Source organism: Oncorhynchus nerka, linkage group LG2 (genome assembly GCF_034236695.1).
Source record: "Oncorhynchus nerka isolate Pitt River linkage group LG2, Oner_Uvic_2.0, whole genome shotgun sequence".
Lineage (NCBI taxonomy): Eukaryota > Metazoa > Chordata > Actinopteri > Salmoniformes > Salmonidae > Oncorhynchus > Oncorhynchus nerka.
In genome coordinates this window covers 35,119,175-35,138,273 of record NC_088397.1, presented here as the reverse complement: position 1 = coordinate 35,138,273, position 19,099 = coordinate 35,119,175, and the positions used below count along the sequence as shown (strand labels likewise).

Below are 19,099 nucleotides of genomic sequence, written 5' to 3'. Positions count from 1 at the left end.
TGTTGTTGTAGCTTTTTTTTATACCATATACTTGTGAAAATTGCACCGGTTGAGCGTAGATGAGTCTGTGGCCATTGTGAATAGCACTTCTCATCCAGTAGGTGGTGTTAAATCCCTCCCTACGTGGCTTGAATGATGAGAAGAGTTATTCCTTATAACTCCTAAGAAATGTAAGGTCAGTGTTGGCAACATTACTTCTGGTCCAGCAGGGGGTGGTGAAATCCCTCCCTATATGAGTTGACATTCCTTTGAGCTCCTAAATTAAGCATAAGGTGTCAACAGTGCATCACTGCTGAACCCTGTTCTGGGCCGTTTGCTTCACTTAATTTGAGATGATTCCGTTCTTCTTCATTAGTCCTTCTCCATGTCTTCCTTCCTGTCTTGCCCTGTGGGTTCCACTGAAGTGTGTGTTTAAAAAAAAAATCACTGGCCACTTTAATTAATGGAACACCAGTTACTTTAATAATGTTTACATATTTTGCATTACTCATGTCATATGTATATACTGTATTCTATTCTACTGTATCTTAGTCTATGCCGCTCTGACATTGCTCGACCATATACTTATATATTCTAATTTCATTCCTTTACTTAGATGTGTGTATTGTGTATTGTGTATTTTTTAAGGAGAGCCGCACACTCTAGGAGCTCAGATGCAATAATTTAATTACCAACGTTTCGACAGACAAGCTGTACTTGTGTACTTCAAGCGCTAGCCAGAACCTCGCCTAAATAGGTGTGTGTTTCTTTTGCCTCTATTTTATTTATTTAACATTTATTTAACTAGGCAAATCAGTTAAGAAAAATATATTATTTACAATGACGGCCTACACCGGCCAAACCCGGATGACACTGGGCGCCACCCTATTGGACTCCCAATCACGGCCAGTTGTGATACAGCCTGGATTCGAACCGGGGTGTCTGTAGTGATCCCTCTAGCACTGAGATGCAGTGGGTAGTGGGTAGTGGGTAAATGTGGCCTCAGGATATGTGGTTTCCAGTTTGCATAAAGTCCAGTGGAAATTCTTTGAGGGCTGTCGTGGTATCGGCTTGAAGGGGAATATACATGGCTGTGACTATAACCGAAGATATTTCTCTTGGGAGGTAATACGGTCAGCATTTGATTGTGAGGTACTCTAGGTCGGGTGAACAAAATGACTTGAGTTTCTGTATGTTATCACAATCACACCATGAGTGGTTAATTGTGAAACAAGCATCACCGTCTTTCTTCTTCCCGGAGAGCTTTATTCCTGTCTGCGCAATATACTGAGAACCCAGCTGGCTGTATGTACAAAGACAGTATGTTCCAAGAGAGACCTGATGTCTCTCTGGAAGGAGATTCTTGCCCTGAGCTTGTCTACTTTATTATCCAGAGACTGAACGTTAGCGAGTGATATACTCTGAAGCAGTGGATTGTGTGCGCGCCTCCTGAGTCGGACTAGTAGTCCACTCCGAATACCTCTTCTCAGCCGGAGGTGTTTTGGATCAGGCTCTGGAATCAGTTAAATTGCCCTGCGGGGTACGAACAAAGGAACCAATTCGGGAAAGCCGTATTCCCGGTCGTAATGCTGGTTAGTTACCACCGCTCTGATATAAAAGTTATTTCCGGCTGTATGTAATAACAAAAAAACATTTCCTGGGCTGATAATGTAAGAAATAGCACACAAAAAATGAAATACTGTTCATTAACACGGTACTTCATTCTGTTTATCTGTCGGCCACAGCCTCGAACTCAGGCCGGCCCTGTGTGTAAGCAAACTGACCCTCTCTGCCCATTCATCGCCATTTACCCGTTGTTGTCCTAGCTGTTTACCCGTTGTTGTCTTAGCTCTCCCAATCAACACTTTATGCCTTTCTCTAATGTCAATATGTATACTGTTGTTTAGGGCAGAGCTCATTGTTTTATTTTACTGTAGAGCCCCTAGTCCTGCTCAACATGCCTCAGATGACTTCTGCAACCGTAAAAGCCTTGGGTTCATGCTAACATCAGAAGCCACCTCCCTAAGTTTGCTTTATTCACTGCTTTAGCACACTTCGCCAACTCTGATGTCCTAGCTGTCCGTGTCTGAATCCTGGCTTAGGAAGGCCACCAAAAATTCGGAAATGTCCATACCCAATTACATTTTCCGTCAAGACAGAACTGCTAAAAGCAGCGGAATTGCAATCTACTGTAGAGATAGCCTGCAGAGTTCTTTCATCATACTATCCAGTTCTATGCCCAAACAGTTTGTGCTTCTACTTTTAAATATCCATCTCCCCAGAAATAAATCCCTCGCTGTTACCGCTTGTTATAGACCCCCCTCAGCTCCGAGCTGTGCCCTGGACACCATATGTGAATTGATTGCCCCCCATCTATTGTAAGAGTTTGTACTGCTAGGTGACATAAATTGGGATATGCTTAACACCCCGGCCGTCCTATAATCTAAGATAGATACCTCAATCCAAGCTGGCGTAGCAGTGCAGACGTGTTTTTGTTCGTCCTCTAGTGTACATTTCATGAATTTGTACGATGTAGCCACGATTTTAACTTTGTGGTTGTGTTATAGAGTGACAACAGTTGAGGAACGAGGACGTTAAACGATGGTCAAAACTCTCCAGCACAGTAGGTGTCGGTAATGCACCATTGTGTTGGATGTCAACCGCCCCCAAAAAACACCTAGGAAGAAGAAGAATTACCACTGACATCATTCAGCGTCAACTTGGTAACAAGTTGTCACGGAGTGGCCTGTTAGTACTGCATGTAGCGGTGGCTATCGTAATATAATAATTCAAAAAATATAGTTACATCATTCACTATGCCTCCGAAGAAACCAGTTCAAGCTGCCGCAGGTAGTAAAAAAACGCAAGAAAAGAAGAAGGAAAAGATCATTGAGGTGAAATCCCTTTTGCGCACGAGATCCAAATTACATGGGATAATGCTAAGCTAGTTAGCTAGCTAAGTTACAGTAACATTCAAATGTTATTTTGTGAAGCTAGTAAGTTAGACAGATAACGTTAGAAGCTAGCTAGTTATACCACGTATTGTTGAAAGAACACTCTCCAACCGTTATTTGCTATGTACCAACCCAACGAACGTTAGCGTTCTTATGCTAATCCCTTTTTTTAAGAACGTGGTAGCTACTGGTAGCTAACTTGTGCTTGCATGATGTAGCTTGTTAGCTGCAGACAGTAACTAGTAATGGTTACAATCGTATTTATTCGAATTAATGTTAAGTGTAGCTAAGTTGTGTGATCGTCTGTCCACGGCTTGAATTAACTGCTTAGTTAGTAGTTGTAACACAGATGAAAGGTTGGCTAGCTAGTTATCTCACATATTTATCGGTAAAGTTAGCTAGTTAGTCAGCTACTATAACTACTTCGATAGCTAGCGCCAGAAACATTATTTTGTCGTTGAGGTTTCTTCTAGGTAGCCTGCCAACTAACGTTAAGTCCTTTATTAAATTGCTGATATTCAATTTGTTTATCTATATAGGACAAGACATTTGGTTTGAAGAACAAAAAGGGTGGAAAACAACAGAAATTTATCAAGAATGTCTCTCAACAAGTCAAGCAAGTTCCCGGTAGTAAGGTAAGATTGAGCAGCTAGGCCTACAGTCGTATTGTTTCTCAATTAATTGTCCTAATGACCACTGGCCTGACTTGTAATTTCTACAGATATGTTTGCCATTAGAACATCAATCTATAGCCATAATAACCCGGCCTTTGTTCATCTTCTCTCTAGTTCGAATGTACCTAGTTAATGGACCTTAATTGCTTTAGCGCCTATTGACAATAGTATCTCGTCACCCGGAGGTTTAAGAGCCCGATGCTTGTTGTAAACATTAACACGCATCGCTTGTGGTACTGTTTTGGAAACATAAGGAACATATCGTGTTTGCAACGTAAGCCCCTCAGCCCTTGTTTTTAGTCGGCTTTGCTAGTGTACAATTATATTCACTCCGGTGCCTGAAACTCCCCATAATTCAATTTGTGACAATTATACATCAGATAAGAAGTCTGCGAAACGTAAAAACAACATCAATGGAGAAGTCAACATACAAGTGTAAGTAAAAACGAATGCAAATCATTTGGAAATTGTGTTGCGAATGCACATGAAGGCACAAACACATCTCGTAAAAAGTAAATATGTTTTTGTTTGGTTATCTTTTGGAAATTGTAGAAGTAAAACATTTTCCTGCAGAAGTTCTAGCTAGGCAGTCTAACGTTAGTTAGCTAATTAATTTGCTAGCTATCATACAGTAGGTGTATATTAATAATTATATATTTATTTTTTAATATATTTTACCTTTATTTAACCAGGCAAGTCAATTAAGAACAAATTCTTATTTTCAATGGCGGCCCAACGACAGATTTGTACCTTGTCAGCTCGGGGGTTTGGACTTGCAACCTTCCAGTTACTAGTCCAACGCTCTAACCACTAGGTTACCCTGCCGCCCAATTTAAGTAGACGTGCGCTCATAATTGACTCTAGGGCATATAAATAACCCACAAGTTACTGGTGGCTGAAAACACAATCATCGTGGGATGAATGAGTAAGTTTATACTCATGAGATGTCATCAGAAGTGTCCACTTAATGAGCTGAGGGGATAGGGTGGGTCTTTTAAGTGTTTGGACCACAACCACAGAAGTGACCACCTCTGCTAATTAGCTATCTAGCGTGCTCCAAACACTTGTGTGTAAGCGTAACTCGGGTGTAGTTAGGTCGGATGGAGCCACCCATAGCTGTATGGATCTGTGCAACACTGCTTCAGTAATTGTATATTTTTTATTTGAATGCTTCTTTCTCACTAAGGGCTAAATGTTTTCGAAAGCTGTATCGCAAGCAACGATTATTTACGTTTCTAAACTTCAAAACAGCCGGGATTGTAGGTCACACGAGCCAGTTGTGGGTGACTCTGACAACTGTAAGGAGAAGGCAAAATGCTCCCTCAAGTTTTTGAGAGCTAGTCGGAAGAGTGTGTTATGCCAGAATGTGGACAGCTAATGTTAAAGCAATCCGCTGGATTTTACAACACTTAAGGTAGCTACTACACCCCCCAATGCTAAGCGTTGCATTTTCTTGGGATTCAATGGACTGCTATAGCATTTGCTAGCCTATCAGGCTGATGGAAAAAGGCAGTTTAATAAAAAATTGGCAATATTTCAATCTTATCGATTAAACAAATATCATTTGGGAGAAATTAAGAGTACAGTGACATAATCTATCCCTGGATTGAGGTACATTTTCCTAGCCATATTCCGTGCTGTCCACGTTCTGGCATAGCTCTGTTCCAACTAGAGAAGAAATTTACGTAAGTCAGGTTCTTATGGCTACATCAATCTATATATGTTTTCTCGCTAATTTACTTTGAATTGACACATCTAGCCTAATTTTTGCCTGGATCTAGCATCTTAATTCTGAGTGTGAACTTCCCACTCTAGTTGCTAACAATAACATATACAGTGGGGCAAAAAAGTATTTAGTCAGCCACCAATTGTGCAAGTTCTCCCACTTAAAAAGACGAGAGGCCTGTAATTTTCATCATAGGTACACTTCAACTATGACAGACAAAAATGAGGAGAAAAAAATCCAGAAAATCACATTGTAATTAATTTATTTGCAAATTATGGTGGAAAATAAGTATCTTTCAACTATGCTGCGATGTTTAACGTACAATTTCAATCTATCTAATCAAATAGAATCTACAGATTGTATGTTGAAGATAAATACTTTTACTAAGAGTATTAGTTAGTAATTGAGTATTAGTTAGTAATTAGTAATTGAGATCTCGAGATCTCCTAACAGTACTATTTCTAGGGTCAATTTTAGATCAATGCTATGCATTTTCAGCCATTCTTGAACCTGAGACCAGAAACCGGCTACCTACCTGAGGGCAATACCAAAATAAATGGTCCATTGATTCTGTATCCTCACAACAAAATCTGCAGCGCTTCGATGAATTCTTGCCCCAAATATTCAACATTTTGGTGGCAAGAATTCTATATAATAATTTTAGCTGAAAAGCACGAAGTCTTGAATATTGCGTTGTTTTATATATCAACTCATACACCCTGTACCATGGAATTGGTACATCAAAAATCTCTTCCCAACTATTTTGCAATCTGTATGGTACAGTTGTCAACATCCTGGTCCTTAAATGAAACTGGTATACTTTCCTATTTAAGCTATTTTTAGATATTTTGTCAAAAATGTCCAATGGCATACGACCAACAAAGTGGACAATTGGCAGAGTAAGTCCAAATGACACTTCATTCAACATTCTGGCAAAACAAGGCACCTTCTGAAAAATGTAAATGTGTGTAAAGCTGACCTAATCAAATCAGTTTGTCACGTGCGCCGAATACAACAAGTGTAGACATTACAGTGAAATGCTTATTTACAGGCCCTAACCAACAGTAAAAAATGTAAGTAAAAAAATAGGTATTAGGTGAACAATAGATAAGTAAAGAAATAAAAATAAAAAACAGTGAAAAGAGTGAAAAAATAACAGTAGTTAGGCTATATACAGGCACCGGTTAGTCGGGCTAATTGAGGTAAGCTTAAGCTATAAGATATAGCTTGCTATTAGGTCAGGAGGCCAGCAAACCTGGTTCCTGTTGTGGACTTGTGACTAACTAGATCCTGTTTTCCTAGGTTGCTGCTGAAGGGGACAAGAACAGAAAGGGTGACAAGAAGAAAGAGTTAGATGAGCTGAACGAGCTTTTCAAGCCAGTGGTGGCTGCTCAGAAAGTCGCTAAAGGTGAGGATGGAAATGTCTTCTGTATTCAGCTACAAAGTTTCCTCTCGTACATATATTCTGAAAAATGCTCTGTTTAATATAAAAGGACATTTTGCAACCTTACCCTATTGAATGCTTAACAAACTCCTAATGTCAGGCTTTATCACTGATTAGGTCTATGTGGACTACCCACTACTGTTTGTCAAGAATTAGAACAGGGCAAAGGTGCAAAAAGTTATTATGATATAAACTGAGCAATTTCAGACCATCTTCATGCACCAGGCAGAAAAGCCATCAAGTGTGCATAGAGTTGCATCATTGCGGTTTTGTGTCGGAGATACTATAAGATATTTTATTTTTAAGTTCTTATTTGCAATGACGGATGTTAAAATTCTAAATTATTCATTCCATTAGTGGATTGTTTTCTCAGGAGGGTTATATCAAGTTTCAATTAACACAATTTCCAATGTTTCCTCTAAGTTGTCTCGAAAGAAAGGTTTATTGCAATGCATCAAATTACAAGATTAACACTAACATGTAAAAGCATTTGTAACACCTTTAACAAATTAGATGTTTACTGTTATGTTAATGAAGTTCTTACAGATTGTATTACATGTTTCAATGAATGAGTTTGTAATAAATGTTAATGTTTATGTTGTACAGTACCAGTCAAAAGTTTGGACACGCCTACTCATTCAAGGGTTTTTATTTATTTTGACTAGTTTGTAAGTTGTAGAATAATAGTGAAGACATCAAAACTATGAATTAACACATGGAATCATGTAGTAACTAAAAATGTGTTAAACAAATCAGAATATATTTGAGATTTTAGATCCTTCGAAGTAGCCACCCTTTGCCCTGATGACAGCTATGCACCCTCTTTGCATTTTCTCAATCACCTTCATGAGGCAGTCACCTGGAATGCATTTCAATTAACCGGTGTGCCTTGGTAAAAGTTAATTTGTTGAATTTCTTTTCTCCTTAATGAGCCAATCAGTTATGTTGTGACATGGTAGGGGTGGTATACAGAAGATAGCCCTATTTGTTAAAAGACGAAGTCCATATTATGGTGTGAACAGCTTAAATAAGAACTTTGAAAGTTTCTTCAAGTGCGGTCGCAAAAACCATCAAACGCTATGATGAAACTGGCTCTCATGAGGACCGCCACAGGAAAGGAAGCACCGGAGTTACCTCTGCTACAGAGGATAAGTTCATTGAAGTTACCAGCCTCAGAAATTGCAGCCCAAATAAATGCTTGAGTTCAAGTAACAGACACATCTCAACATCAACTGTTCAGGGGAGGCTGCAAAGAAACTACTACTAAAGGACATCAATAAGAAGAAAAGACTTGCTTTGGCCAAGAAACACAGCAATGGACATTAGACCAGTGGAAATCTGTTCTTTGGTCTGATGAGTAAAAATGTGAGATTCTTGGTTCCAACCGCATTGTCTTCAACCAATGCAGAGCAGTTAAATGGATGATTTCCACATGTGTGGTTCCTACTGTGAAGTGTGGGGGTGTTTTGCTGGTGACACTGTAGGTGATTTATTTAGAATTCAAGGCACACTTAACCAGCATGGCTACCACAGCATTCTGCAGCTATACCCCATCATGTCTGGTTTGGGCTTAGTCCCACTATCATTTGTTTTTCAACAGGACAATGACCCAACACCTCTCCAGGTTGTTTAAGGGTTATTTGACCAAGAAGGAGATTGATGGAGTGCTGCATCAGATGAGCTGGCCTCCATGATCACCCAACCACAACCCAATTGAGATGGTTTGGGATGAGTTGGACTGCAGAGTGAAGGAAAAAAGCCAACAAGTGTATGTGGGAACTCCTTCAAGACTGTTGAAAAAGCATTCCAGGTGAAGCTGGTTGAGGGAATGCTGAGAGTGCAAAGCTGTCATGAAGGCAAAGGGTGGCTACTTTGAAGAATCTAAAATATATTCTGATTTGATTTGTTTAACCCATGATTCCATGTGTTATTTCATAGTTTTGATTTCTTTTCTATTATTCTACAATGTAGAAAATAGTAAAAAATAAAGAAACCCTTGAATGAGTAGGTGTCCAAACTTTTGACTTGTACTGTACATAATTTAAATAATTACCCAATATTGTTTCCCTGTGTTGGGTTACAATAACAAAAGAGAATAATTTTTTCTTAATGTGTAGTTATTCTATTAAATCCACCTAACTGGCAACAGTGGCAGGAAAGACCCTGAGGTAATGAGCGCAAGAAGAAACATTCAGTAATTATATTTTCCTCTTAATTCTGCAGGGGTGGACCCAAAGTCAGTTCTTTGTGCCTTCTTCAAGCAAGGCCAATGCACCAAAGGAGACAAGTGCAAGTTCTCCCACGATTTGACACTCGAGAGGAAGTGTGAAAAACGGAGCCTCTATGTTGACAAGAGAGATGACGAGCTTGAGAAAGGTTTGTGTCTTCTAACCATTAGTGTTGTCAGCAGTGAAGAAACTGATAAAAAGAAGCTGATATCTCTGCTGGGTTTTGTAGAGCTGACTATTTATCCTGTTTTGTATAGACACCATGGATAATTGGGATGAGAAGAAGTTGGAGGAGGTTGTGAACCAGAAGCACGGAGAAGCTGAAAAGAAAAAAGCTCAAAGCTCAAAAACTCAAATTGTATGTTTTGGCACATCCCTCTAAGAGCTAAGATTCATCACTACTATACAGTGCGTTCGGAAAATGTTCAGACCCTTTCCCTTTTTACACATTTTGTTACAGCCTTATTCTAAAATGGATTACATGTAAAAAAAAAATGTCATAAATCTACACTCAATACCCCATAATAACAAAGCGAAAACTTTTGCAATTTTACATAAGTATTCAGACCCCTTGCTGTGAGACTCAATTGAGCTCGGTTGCATCCTGTTTCCATTGGTCTTCCTTAAAATGATTCTACAACTTGGAGTCCACCTGTGAAAAATTATATTGATTGGACATGAAAGGCACACACCTGTCTATATAAGGTCCCACAGTTGACAGTGCATGTCGGAGCAAAAACCAAGCCATGAGGACGAATTAATTGTCCGTAGAGTTCCGAGACAGGATTGTGTCGAGGCACAGATCTGGGAAAGAGTACCAAAACATTTCTGCAGCATTGAATGTCCCCAAGAACACAGCGGCCTCGATCATTCTTACATGGAAGAAGTTTGGAACCTCCAAGACTCTTCCTAGAACTGGCTGCTCGGGCCAAACTAAGCAATTGGGCGAGAAGGGCCTTGGTCAGGGTGACCAAGAACCTGATGGTCTCTCTGACAGAGCTCCAGAGTTCCTCTGTGGAGATGGGACAACCTTCCAGAAGGACAACCATCTCTGCATCACTCCACCAATCAGGACTTTTATTGTAGAGTGGCCAGGTGGAATGTCCATGAGAAACACAATTTCCCTGGTCTGATGGAGTTTGAACTCTTTGGCCTGAATGCCAAGTGTCACATCTGGAGGAAATCTGTCAGCATCCCTACGATGAAGCATGGTGTTGGTGGCAGTATCATGCTGTCAGGATGTTTTTCAGTGGCAAGGACTGGGAGACTAGTCAGGATTGAGGGAAAGATGAACGGAGCAAAGTACAGAGAGATCCTTGATGAAAACCTGCTCCAGAGCACGCATGACTTCAGACTGGGGTGAAGGTTCACCTTCCAACAGGACACCGACCCTAAGCACACAGCCAAGAAGAGTGGCTTCAGGACACGTCTCTGAATGTCCTTGAGTGGCCCAGGCAGAGTCCTGATTTGAACTCGATCGAACATCTCTGGAGAGACCTGAAAATATCTTTAGCGACGCTCCCCATCCAACCTGACACAGCTTTTATGATCTGCAGAGAAGAATAGGAGAAATTCAGAAGTGCCAAGCTAGTAGCGTCATACCCAATAAGACTATAGGCTTTAATCGCTGCCGAAGGTGCTTCAACAAAGTACTGAGTAAGGGGTCTTAATACTTATGTAAATGTAATATTTCAGTTTATTTTCCAACAATTTGCAAAAATGTCTATCTTTTTGCTTTGTCATTATGGGGTATTGTGTGTAGATTGAGGGGGGTGAAACAATTGAATCTATTTTAGAATAACGCTGTAAAGTAACAATGTGGGAAAAGTCAAGGGGTCTAAATACTTTCCAAATGCACTGTATATTAGGATACATTGACTTTAGACTGACTTCTGCTTTTGTCGTCTTGTAGGTTTGCAAGCATTTCCTTGATGCCATTGAAAACAACAAATATGGTTGGTTTTGGGTATGTCCTAGTGGAGCTGACACTTGTATGTACCGCCATGCATTACCTGCTGGGTTTGTGCTAAAGAAAGACAAGAAGAAGGATGAAAAGGAAGATGAAATCTCAATGGAAGAGTTGATAGAGAATGAGGTAGATGTGACCAATTTTTTTCACAAATTCAACTTCCTACTTGAGATATTATTATTTGGCCCATATTACACTTAAAGCCACAATGTTTGTTTCAATCGGCAGCCTCGCTACTTTATCCACTCTGAAAGGCATAAAGAGCTATGGATGCCAGAACTGGCTGTTAACTCTGTTAATGTTTGCATTCACTCTGAGACCAACATACTTAAAAAAAAAAGTTTATCTAACTTGTGACTTATTCAATGACAGTGCTGAGATTGAGATCCTGTGACGTTTCCGTGGGCTTTTACTGTTTAAGAAATGTTACCAAACAATTACTTTGTCTATCAGCGATCTGCCCTTGGACCAAATGTCACCCGAATAACTCTGGAGACCTTCTTGGCCTGGAAAAAGAGGAAAAGGCAAGAAAAAGTGGCCAAGGCAGAGCAAGACATAGAGAAAAAGAAAGCTGATTTCAAAGCTGGCAGGTCCTTTGGGGTGAGCTTTGATTTTGTTTTCTACCAGAGGATGTCGCCAAAGCTCAAAATAATCATATATTTTGATTGCAGTATCACATCTTACAGATGAGTTGAAAACATTTTAATACTAATACAAGTTGTTGTTGTGTAGGTTAGCGGCCGTCAAGTATTTGAGTTTTGCCCAGATCTGGCTGATGATGACGATGAGGAGGCTGATGACATAAAATATGTTGAGGACGATGATGACTTTGAGGTAAGCCTGATAAAGCAGATTTTTCAATAGGCCTGTATCTCAGGATACTCATGAAATCTTTATTGAAGTAGCTTGAGGATGTGTTGGCGCTTCACCAGATTTCATTACCATGAAGTGATACATATGCATAACATTGATACTAGAGGTCGATCGATGATGATTTATCAACACCGATAGCCATTTATTGGAGGACCAAAAAAAGCCAATACCGATTAATCTGACAATTTTTTTAAGTTCATTAATTTATTTTTAATAATGGCAATTACAACAATACTGAATGAACACTTATTTTAACTTAATATAATACATCAATAAAATCAATTTAGCCTCAAATAAATAAGAAAACATGTTCAATTTGGTTTAAATAATGCAAAAACAAAGTGTTGGAGAAGAAAGTAAATGTGTTGGAGAAGAAAGTGATGTTTAGGGTTGGTGCAACGACAGCGTTTTTTTTGCGAATGCGCTTGTTAAATCATCACCCGTTTGGCGAAGTAGGGTGTGATTCGATGAGAAATTAACAGGTACCGCATCGATTATATGCAACGCAGGACACGCTAGATAAACTAGTAATATCATCAACCATGTATAGTTAACTAGTGATTATGTTAAGATTGATTGTTTTTGATACGATAAGTTTAATGCTAGCTAGCAACTTACCGTGGCTTCTTGCTGCACTCGCGTAACAGCTCGTGGAGTGCAATGTAAGGCAGGTGGTTAGAGCGTTGGACTAGTAACCCCAACATTCCGCTGAAAAGGCAGCGCAGGATATTCAAATATTTTTTGGAAATATTTAACTTTCACACATGAACAAGTTACAGCACATGGAAGATAAACATCTTGTTAATCTACCCATCATGTCCGATTTTTAAAATGTTTTACAGCAAACACAACATACATTTATGTTCGATCACCACCAAATTCCAAAAAACACACAGGCATTTTTCCCAGCCAAAGATAGTCACAAAAGCAGAAATAGAGAGAAAATTAATCACTAAGCTTTGATAATCTTCATCAGATGACACTCATAGGACATCATGTTACACAATACATTTATGTTTTGTTCGATAATGTGCATATTTATATCCACAAATCTCGGTTTACATTGGCGCCATGTTCAGAAATGCCTCAAATATCCGGAGTAATTGCAGAGAGCCACGTCATATAACAGAAATACTCATCATAAACTTTGATGAAAGATACATGTTTTACATAAGATTAAAAATACACTAGTTCTTTATGCAACCGCTGTGTCAGATTTTGTTTTTACTTTACGGATAAAGCATACCATGCAATAATCTGAGACGGCGCTCAGAGGTACACAACATTTCTCCGCCATGTTGGAGTCAACAGAAATACGAAATTACATCATAAATATTCGCTTACCTTTGATATTTCATCAGAATGCAGTGCCAGGAATCCTAGTTCTGCAATAAATCGTTGTTTTGTTCGATAATGTCCATTACTGGTGTCCAATTAGCTACTTTTGCTAGCACGTTTAGTGTTCAAACGCTGGTGCCAGTCCAGGCGAACTCGGACGAAAACTTTAAAAAGTTATATTCCAGGTCGAATAAACTGGTCAAATTAAGTAGAGAATCAATCTTCAGGATGTTGTTATCATATATATCCAATAATGTTCCAACCGGAGCATTCGTTTTTGTCTACAGAGTAATGGAACGCATGGCGATATCATGAGAAACGCGCCTGACCAGGAACTGGCATTTTGCCAGTCCACCGACTCAAATATCTGCCATCCGGCCCCAAATCACACTAGAGGCTTCATTCCACGTTCTACTGACTGTTGACATCTAGTGGAAGGCGTAGGAAGTGCGAACAGATCCATATCTTACTGGGATGTGAATAGGCGATGAGTTGAAAATTAACCAGCCCCAGAATTTCCACTTCCTGTTTGGAAGTTTGCCTGCCATATGAGACTCACAGACATAATTCAAACAGTTTTAGAAACTTCAGAGTGTTTTCTATCCAATAGTAATAATAATATGCATATATTAGCATCTGGGACAGAGTAGGAGGCAGTTCACTATATGGGCACGCAATTCATCCAAAGTAAAAAGTTAATTAGTCGACCTAATTGATACTGGTTATACCTCCCCACAGGTTGAAGATGTTCAGGAGTTCCAGGACATTGATCTAGCCAGGTTTGTTCCAAAGGAAGTTGATAACACCGGGATAACTGTTGCTGCAGTTGACAGATTCACAGCCAAATCGAAGCCAACAAAGGAAACGAATGGTGAGTGTTTGAAATTATTCTGCCAATAAAATGAATGGAAGCCACATCATTCTTGATCTCAATTTTTTTTATAGCATTTATCTTTCTATCCCAAATGTTTTCCATAACATGTACAGTACTGCGTAAAAGTTTTAGGCAGGTGTGAAAAAATGCTTTAAAATAAGAATGCTTTCAAAAATAGACATGTTAATAGATTATCAATTAACAACATGCAAAGTGAGTGAAAAGAGGAAAAATCTACATCAAATTAATATTTGGTGTGACCACCCTTTGTCTTAAAAACAGTATCAATTCTTCTAGGTTCACTTGCACACAGTTTTTTAAGGAACTCGGCAGGTAGGTTGGCCCAAACATCTTGGGGAACTAACCACAGTTCTTCTGTGGATTTAGGCAGCCTCCGGGTGCTTCTCGCTCTCCATGTAATCCCAGACAGACTCGATGATGTTGATATCAGGGCTCTGTGGGGGCCAGGACTCCTTGTTCTTCTTTCACTGTATGTTTGGGATCGTTGTCATGCTGCAGAATACATTTGGGGCCAATTAGATGCCTCCCTGATGGTATTGCATGATGGATAAGTATCTGCCTGTACTTCCAGTTCATTCTGACCAAATCCCCTACTCCATTTGCAGAAATGCAGCCCTAAACTTGCAAGGAACCTCCACCATGCTTCACTGTTTCCTGCAGACACTCATTCATGCACAGCTCCTCAGCCCTTTGGCGAACTGCCTGCCTTCTGCTATAGCCAAATATTTCAAATTTTGACTCATCAGCCCAGAGCACCCGCTGCCATTTTTCTGCACTCCAGTTCCTGTGTTTTAAGGAATATTTGAGTCGCTTGGCCTTGTTTCCACGTCGAGGGAATGGCTTTTTGTCCGCAGGTCTTCCGTGAAGGCTGCATGTCTTTCATGAAGGCTGCTTCTGACCAGACTTCTTGGGACAATAGATGGGTGTACCAGGGTCCCACTGTTTTCTGCAAGTTCTGAGCTGATGTCACTGCTGGACATCTTCTGATTGCGAAGTGTTGGCATGACACAGGACTGATGGTAGCGCTCACCTTGTCTTCTCCGGACACGCTTTTTTCCGGATGCCCCAAACAATCGGAAAGGGGATTCATCAGAGAAAATGACTTATAAAAAATACCCCAGTCCTCAGCTGTCCAATAACTTTGGCAGAATATCAGTCTGTCCCTGATGTTTTTCCTGGAGAGAAGTGGCTTCTTTGCTGCCCTTCTTGACACCAGGCAATCCTCCAAAATCTTCGCCTCACTGTGCGTGCAGATGCACTCACACCTGCCTGCTGCCATTCCTGAGCAAGCTCTGTACTGGTGGTTCCCCTGAATCAACTTTAGGAGACGGTCCTGGAGCTTGCTGGATTTTCAGCAATTGAACCGCTCTCCTTGAAGTTCTTGATGAGCCGATAAATGGTTGATTTAGGTGCAATCTTACTGGTAGCAATATCCTTGCCTGTGAAGCCCTTTTTGTGCAAAGCAATGATGGAGGCACGTGTTTCCTTGCGGGTAACCGTGATTGACCGAGGAAGAACAATGATTCCAAGCATCACCCTCCTTTTGAAGCTTCCAGTCTGTTTGAACTCGATCAGCGAGTCAGAGTGATATCCAGCCTTGTCCTCGTCAACACTCGCACCTATGTTAACAAGAGAATCACTGACATGATGTCAGCTGGTCCTTTTGTGGCAAGGCTGAAATGCAGTGGAAATGTGTTTTGGGGATTCAGTTCATTTGCATGGCAAAGAGGGACTTTGCAATTCATCTGATAACTCTTCATAACATTCTGGAGTATATGCAAATTGCCATCATACAAAATGAGGTAGCAGACTTTGTGAAAATTAATATTTGTGACATTCTCAAGAATTTTGACCACGACTGTACAGTCCTCAACGTTGCCCGTATCTTTGCTTCTTCAAAAGAGCTTGCACAGCACGTCTGGAAGTCCCTGTCTGCTTTGACATTTCTGCCTGGGAGGGACCTTGCTGATGCAGTATAACCACCTTGTCTTGTTGCTGTGCTCAGTCTTGCCATGGTGTGTGACTTTTGACAGTGAACTGTCTTCACCAACCTCACCTTGTTAGCTGAGTTTGGCTGTTCCTCACCCAGTTTTATTCCTCCTACACAGCGGTTTCAGTTAATGACTGTTTCAACCTACATGTTGAATTGATGATCATTAGCACCTGTTTGGTATAATTGTTTAATCATACACCTGATTATATGCCTACAAAATCCCTGACTTTGTGCAAGCGTACCTATAAGAATTGATGCTGTTTTGAAGTAGGGTGTTTTGAAGGGGTGGTCACACCTAATATGGATTTGATTAAGATATTTCTTCTGTTCACTCACTTTGCATTTAGTTAATTGATAAATATAATCTATTAACATGTCTATTTTTGAAAGCATTCTTACTTTAAAGCATTTTTCACACCTGCCTAAAACTTTTGCACAGTACTGTATGGCTTTAAACCTTTTTCTATCATACAATTGGCCCTCAGCCTTTTAAAGGGGCAATCTGAGATTCACTTGTTTCTGTCGAAAGCCGGTAAACTCTCAATATAGTTTAAGGGACAATCTGTAGTTGGTACATCTACTTTCAGACTTATGATATATACCCATTGACTTCTGAAGAATAGTACTTTATAAATGCCTCATGAGCTTAAGTTCAGCTGTCGTACCCCATCAGAATCCAAAATATAAGCTTGTCTTACTCCTATGTTTGTAAGCGAAGTAAAACATGGTTAAAATGGCACAAGATGTGACTGACATTTTACAGATGGGTAGAGAGTGAAGAGCAGGCTTGAAGCATCTTATGACATGCATTATCTCAATTAGGTCCACAGAATTATACCTAGGAGAAGCAGCTTCTATGAAGGAACTTTGACTCTCCTTTGAGCTAGCTTACAAGCGTGTGTGTACAGCGGCACCAGAATTAAAAACACGTCTTATCTTTTTTGTAATGAATAAATAGAATGTGAAATGTAATAACTAGGCCTATAGTAATCTTTAAGTAGCATTCAAAAAGTTAATCCATTCTTTTCTAGCTAATAAAAAAGCTCCCGATCTTCTCACGGTTTTAACATCAGTACAGTAGCCTATACTTTGGAGGGGGAAGGGCAGGGAGCCTGCGCGCACACAATGACAAATATTTTCAGCTTGCAGGGCTAGAAAAAAATGCCTGGAACGTAAAATGTTATAAACTGATTTCCATTCTTTTTAAAATAACGATTCTATTCCGGAGTATGGATCACTTTTGTTCCCGGTTCCAATACTGTTACTCAATTAAATTTTTCTGTTCTGTTCCCTGAAGCGGTGCCAACCCCAGTTTTAAAACTATCATTTTGATATCATGGATGGTCAGTCCTTGCATCCATAGCTCTGTTTATGATTTTGAGTGAATTCCAGCCCCATCCCATAGCTTTTTGCTGAAATGGGCAGGGAGAATGCTTTGTTTCAACTGAGGATTTCCCCTTTTAAGCGTATACAGTGTTTGTTTGTAAGCAATGTAATTGTAAACAATGGAGTAAAACAAGCTTATATTTTGGGTTCTGATGGGGGTATGACAATTTAACTAAACTCATGGGGAATTTATAAGTTAAATTCTTCAGGAATCAATGGCTATATAAAATTATTTTTAAATCCAAAAATGTCCATTCTAATCCCATATGCCCCTTGAACAAAGTTGAATGACTCTCTTGACACGTCACCTACCATTGCAATTTCATTCATGGGTCACAGCACAGATGCTGCGTATATATCTGATGCCTTTGACTGAGCAGATGTGATGTTCTGAACCTGTGCCTTGCGCCCTCTCCCAGATGACCAGCTGAACGGGGCTTGTGGAGGTGTGGAGGAGAATGGTCACGATGGGGAAGACGAGACTCTCGACGACAAGGAAGCAGAGCCCGTGCCTGTGGACGAGAACCTTTTCACTGGCGAGGACCTGGACGAACTGGATGAGGAACTCAACACACTGGACCTGGATGACTGACAATGATGACTTCTAGTAGAACAGTGCCTCATGGACTATGAATAAGAGATTACTAAAACAGATTCACAATAAAACATCCTGATGCTCACATCTTGTTGCTGCTGCATTTTCTTTCCCCCCTCAGTGGTCCTGATTGCTAAGAGAGTGAAAAGGATTTGAGAGGGGGTACATCTCAAACTATGTTCTTGAAACTGGTTCATGTGGAATCACCAGTTCTTTCTGGCTGTCCTGAATCCTGTATATTGATGTTGTGTTCTATCGTATAAGCATCCTCCTGACTTGTATTATTAGACCATACCATGACAGATTGTGCAACTCCTTTCGAGCATGTACAAGGGGGAGGTGGGTTCTAGTGTAAAAAACCCTGATTGAATTAAGTACAATTCCATGTTCATGCAATTCATTATTTTACGCTTTTGGAATCTGCATATATTGAGTTTTACAGAATAATGACCCATGACGTAGAGACCTCTGGGAATACATCCTGGGCCCGGTTTCCCGACAGCGATGGAATTTAGTCTTATGTGTATTTTTAACAATGCGTCTTTCCTACAACGGCCGACAATGTAACATGGTTTCCCAAAGCACTACACAAAGAGAACTTTGCTAAGTGTGTCGTTGAGGCATGTGTCGATACTGATAGGAGCGAAAGAAAGGCAAACGCTGCTCTCGGATCGGCTTTTTCCATTCAAAATGTACCTTACCATTAGAATTATTCCACAATATTGACAATTGATCAGCCACTAGAAAGATCTTACCAATGGCTGCAAATATTAAAGTAGCTTACTCTAATTCTTACCCTATAATGCACTACATCAAGATTTAGCACTGCACACATGAAATATTGAGGCAATTACAGACAGTAGCCTACAATTCGTGAAATAGAACTCTGTTGAATGAACATGAGTATTCAGACCCCTTAACTTTTTCCACATTTTGTTATGTTAGTCCTATTCTAAAATGGCTTAAGTTTTTTTTTTTTTTACCTCAATCTACACACTACTCCATAATTTTATTTTAGCAAATCTATTAAATAAACTTTTACATA

At 39.9% G+C, this 19,099-nt stretch overlaps 1 protein-coding gene across 1 annotated transcript; it reads left to right on the top strand.

The window, feature by feature from the left end:
• The first annotated feature begins 2,686 nt into the window (after positions 1–2,686).
• On the top strand, positions 2,687–18,139 carry LOC115134815 (zinc finger CCCH domain-containing protein 15-like). The gene is made up of 10 exons (XM_029669007.2): positions 2,687–2,873; positions 3,473–3,568; positions 6,636–6,741; positions 9,001–9,153; positions 9,263–9,363; positions 10,918–11,100; positions 11,428–11,574; positions 11,707–11,808; positions 13,924–14,056; positions 17,879–18,139. Exons 1-10 carry the CDS (start codon positions 2,796–2,798, stop codon positions 18,049–18,051), a joined length of 1,272 nt encoding a protein of 423 aa, XP_029524867.1. The 5' UTR covers positions 2,687–2,795; the 3' UTR covers positions 18,052–18,139.
• Positions 18,140–19,099: the final 960 nt, after the last annotated feature.

Excerpts from the sequence above, each read along its gene's own strand:
- LOC115134815 (XM_029669007.2), top strand. The coding sequence starts at position 2,796 with ATGCCTCCGAAGAAACCAGTTCAAGCTGCCGCAGGTAGTAAAAAAACG. Across the intron at positions 3,569-6,635 it reads AGCAAGTTCCCGGTAGTAAG|GTTGCTGCTGAAGGGGACAA; the intron begins GTAAGATTGAGC and ends CTGTTTTCCTAG. Across the intron at positions 9,364-10,917 it reads AAAGCTCAAAAACTCAAATT|GTTTGCAAGCATTTCCTTGA; the intron begins GTATGTTTTGGC and ends GTCGTCTTGTAG.